General features: G+C 25.7%; 1 protein-coding gene across 1 annotated transcript; it reads left to right on the top strand.

The window, feature by feature from the left end:
- The first annotated feature begins 379 nt into the window (after positions 1-379).
- LOC126841492 (uncharacterized) lies at positions 380-2,735 on the top strand. Its single transcript, XM_050578002.1, has 3 exons — positions 380-592; positions 1,735-1,909; positions 2,395-2,735. The coding sequence occupies exons 1-3, from the start codon at positions 458-460 to the stop codon at positions 2,580-2,582; spliced, it is 498 nt and encodes a 165-aa protein (XP_050433959.1). The 5' UTR covers positions 380-457; the 3' UTR covers positions 2,583-2,735.
- Positions 2,736-3,284: the final 549 nt, after the last annotated feature.

Genomic DNA, 3,284 nt, shown 5'->3' with positions numbered 1-3,284 from the left:
TAAATCACCGGTCTAATTTTCAGACCAAATTTTCTAAGACTTTTCTTGAAATATAACTCCTTTATGTCTAAAAAATTCAATTATAATGCAAGATAATTATTATTTGACTGCCAAGCGCCAAAAAAACTATTCAACACTCACGAATGGAAAACAGCGTTGGGCCTCGAAGGCCCGTATTATATGAGTGAGATCAAATTAAATTTTCCTACAAGTAAAAAATTAAAAAAAAGTTTAATTCAAAATAAATATGAATAATTAAATACGTCTCGTGTACTTATTTACATAATTGTGCAAATAATGACACGTCAAAAAAATATCATATTTTATATACTTATTATGAACTTGTATAGTTTTAGTTTTTATTTCGATACTATATAAAACAGACATTCAAAGGCGTTAAAATTCATTCGTTTCGTCTCACAGTTCAACTTAAGATAATACTTTATAGAATAACACAATGTTTTTAAAGTTCTCTATTTCGTTTCTATTTTGTATCTTAGCGGTTAGCTGTATGAATGCGGGCCATAAGCGTAAAGCTTCACATTCAGCTGAACCCGTTTTGAAAACTGAAGAGGAACTGGAGGATGAAAAGGTAGTTCATACTATTATTTTTTTAAAACCACTAGGTTTTTGTAACTTATAATAATTTGTTTTCAACAGCTTAAGTATATTTAAGTTATATTATATCAATCAATTAAATAATGTTTAAATTTATTTTTATATTTTAGTTTGGGTAATAAAACATTAAAGCTTATGATAATGCGACGTTATAACAGTTAAAATGTTTTCTAAATTCATTAAAAAATAGCAACCATTTTTTAGATTAATTTTATTTTTTGTAATCAAAATAATAATTATTTATTTTTTAAGTTACTAAATATTAAGTTCTTTCATTCTTTGATTCAACAATTATTATATATTAGTATCCGTAAATAGGAACATAAAAAATCATTTATTCTAAATAAAATTAGAATTTTTTTCAATTTATTGTATACACCTTGTGTTATACAGAAAATAATAATATAATGGCTAGATTAATTTATATATAAATTATTAATTTAGTTACTATATTTGCCCCCCCCCCCCTCAAAAAAAATACATAAATTAAACTTATAGTTTTATTTATACAACATGATCATTTTATCGTGAACCACTCAATATCTTATTGGGTTAAATTAGTAACTGAACGTATTTTTATAATGTTTATATTAAAACACTATATCACATTTAATTAAATGTAATCTGAATTTTCCCCAACTTTTTATGTTTTTACGTTGACTGGTCGATTAACAGTTTCGGATAATTATTTTTGAAGTTATTGAAGTTTCAAGTTTATTGCAAGAGGAAGGACAGAGCGTAGCATTATTTTTATCTGCGCACACTTTCCAATCGCACTTCTCCTCTCGTCTTAACTTTTAAACTCTTAAAACTTTAAAAATAGTTATCAACCAGTCATAATTTTTAATAAAATATCCTTAATTTAAAAAGTTAATAGAATATATACATTATCATTTTATAAAAACACTCTAAAAAAAAAAAGAATTCCTTATAAACCCTATGAGATATTGAGTGGGTAACGATAATATTATTACCCTGTATTTAATTAATAAAAAAAATGTACAATTTTAAATTGCTTCGTAATTATCATCACGTAAGTATTTTTAGTCTATGCGTATTTAAATTTATAATCAGAATTTTTATGGAATTACCTTTGTGTTGGTTAACAATTTTCAGATAATAGAAACGGCGTTCGAGAATTGTAAAAAATGGATCACCTTGAATATGGATATCACACTTGAATTGATTTCAGAGTTTGCTTATTACGGGTACATGGGTGACAAAAAAGAAGATTGGAATTTTATAGCTACGTACTTAGAGGACCTTAAACCAAATGACCAAAAAGAACATTGTAAACATTAAACACATATTATGATTTCATAATATTTTTTTTATCTTCGATGCGAAACTGTAAAGCAGTTGGTTTTAAGAAAATTATACAATTATATGTATTTTTACAAATTTAAATATGCATCTTTTATGCTTTTTTTTTTACAACACAACTTATTAATTATTTGTTGTTATCAAACAGTGTATGCGTCTTAAAAGTGTTTAACAATAACCGTCCGGAAGATGTAAAAAGTGACCGAAAACAAAATACCTTATATTATAATGTAATATACTATTAAATGTGGAGACACAAAAATATGCTCAAAACAATTAGAACGAAAAAACTACAACTCCTTAGTCCTGACTCAAATTTAGATAAATTAAAACTAATTATTATAGAAACAATACCTTTTCAGCTGCACATCGAAGCTAAAATAAATGATTCGCATAAAGAACTGCATATTATTTATATTTAAATTAAACATTTTTGTTGTGATTTTGTTTTAGACAACATAGGAATTAATTTGGAATTATTTACTAAGCTATTTAAAGAGCATTGCAAAAAATCAGGAGTGCTTGTTAAACATTTCGCTGAAGAAAGGGAAGCCGCAGTGAAAAGAAAGGACGTACTAGGAAACCCGGTGAATTCTTTAGAATTAGTTGTTGTGCCAGACAGAGGGTACAGGTCTGAATAATCTAATATTATTAGAATATGACTAATCATTTCATAATTTGTTTTTAAAAATGTCTCAAAATGTTCTTAAACATATGTTTTTAAAATACAATACATCATGAAGACTTTATTAATTCCAAAATCTGTTTGTTTTCAAATAAACACTTATCACTTACTATTTGTGCAATATTATTTTAATTTTTAAGAAAAAATGAAAAATTACTACAATTTTAGTAGTAATTTAAAAAGGGACACATTTGTTCAAAATTTCAACAGTTACAGCATTATTTAGTACGACATCTACATCATGGTTAATACAACTCATTACGATACCGTTTTTGTTTTTAATTTATCAACCAGCCAACAGTTGGATTCTTCTCACTGTAGCTCTGCCTGAAAACTAACAAAATATAATCTACTCATTTCCAAATAATGATAAAATGAGTCAGCTCATTAAAATATAGTGTAGGGGTAGGATATAATAAACAGTGAGGTTAGTTGTTACAATTTTGATATTTTTCCTAAATTATTTTTTGAATAAATTAATTATTTAATTCGTAACTGTATTTTAGAAAACTCTTAGATACCTTTTAAAATAAAAGTGAGTAAGTAAGGAAGGTTCAGTTGACAGTTAAAAATACAAATATCGATAAAAGCATTTTACCTTATGACAATTATATGCTTAAAAATTAATTTTTGTTATTAAGGTGGATACGGTTAGTGT

The sequence above is a fragment of the Adelges cooleyi genome, unplaced genomic scaffold (genome assembly GCF_023614345.1).
Source record: "Adelges cooleyi isolate 19-005CV unplaced genomic scaffold, UGA_ACOO_1.1 ACOO_flye_CR_arks_rails_tigmint_CR_PRNA_384, whole genome shotgun sequence".
NCBI lineage: Eukaryota > Metazoa > Arthropoda > Insecta > Hemiptera > Adelgidae > Adelges > Adelges cooleyi.
Note: the sequence above shows the minus strand (reverse complement) of the source record. Positions and strands in the feature narration are given on the sequence as shown.

What these genes read in the sequence shown, in the direction of transcription:
- LOC126841492 (XM_050578002.1), top strand. Translation starts at nt 458, where the DNA reads ATGTTTTTAAAGTTCTCTATTTCGTTTCTATTTTGTATCTTAGCGGTT. An exon ending in AGGAACTGGAGGATGAAAAG is followed by an intron (nt 593 to 1,734) that starts GTAGTTCATACT and finishes AACAATTTTCAG; the next exon opens with ATAATAGAAACGGCGTTCGA. An exon ending in AAATGACCAAAAAGAACATT is followed by an intron (nt 1,910 to 2,394) that starts GTAAACATTAAA and finishes ATTTTGTTTTAG; the next exon opens with ACAACATAGGAATTAATTTG.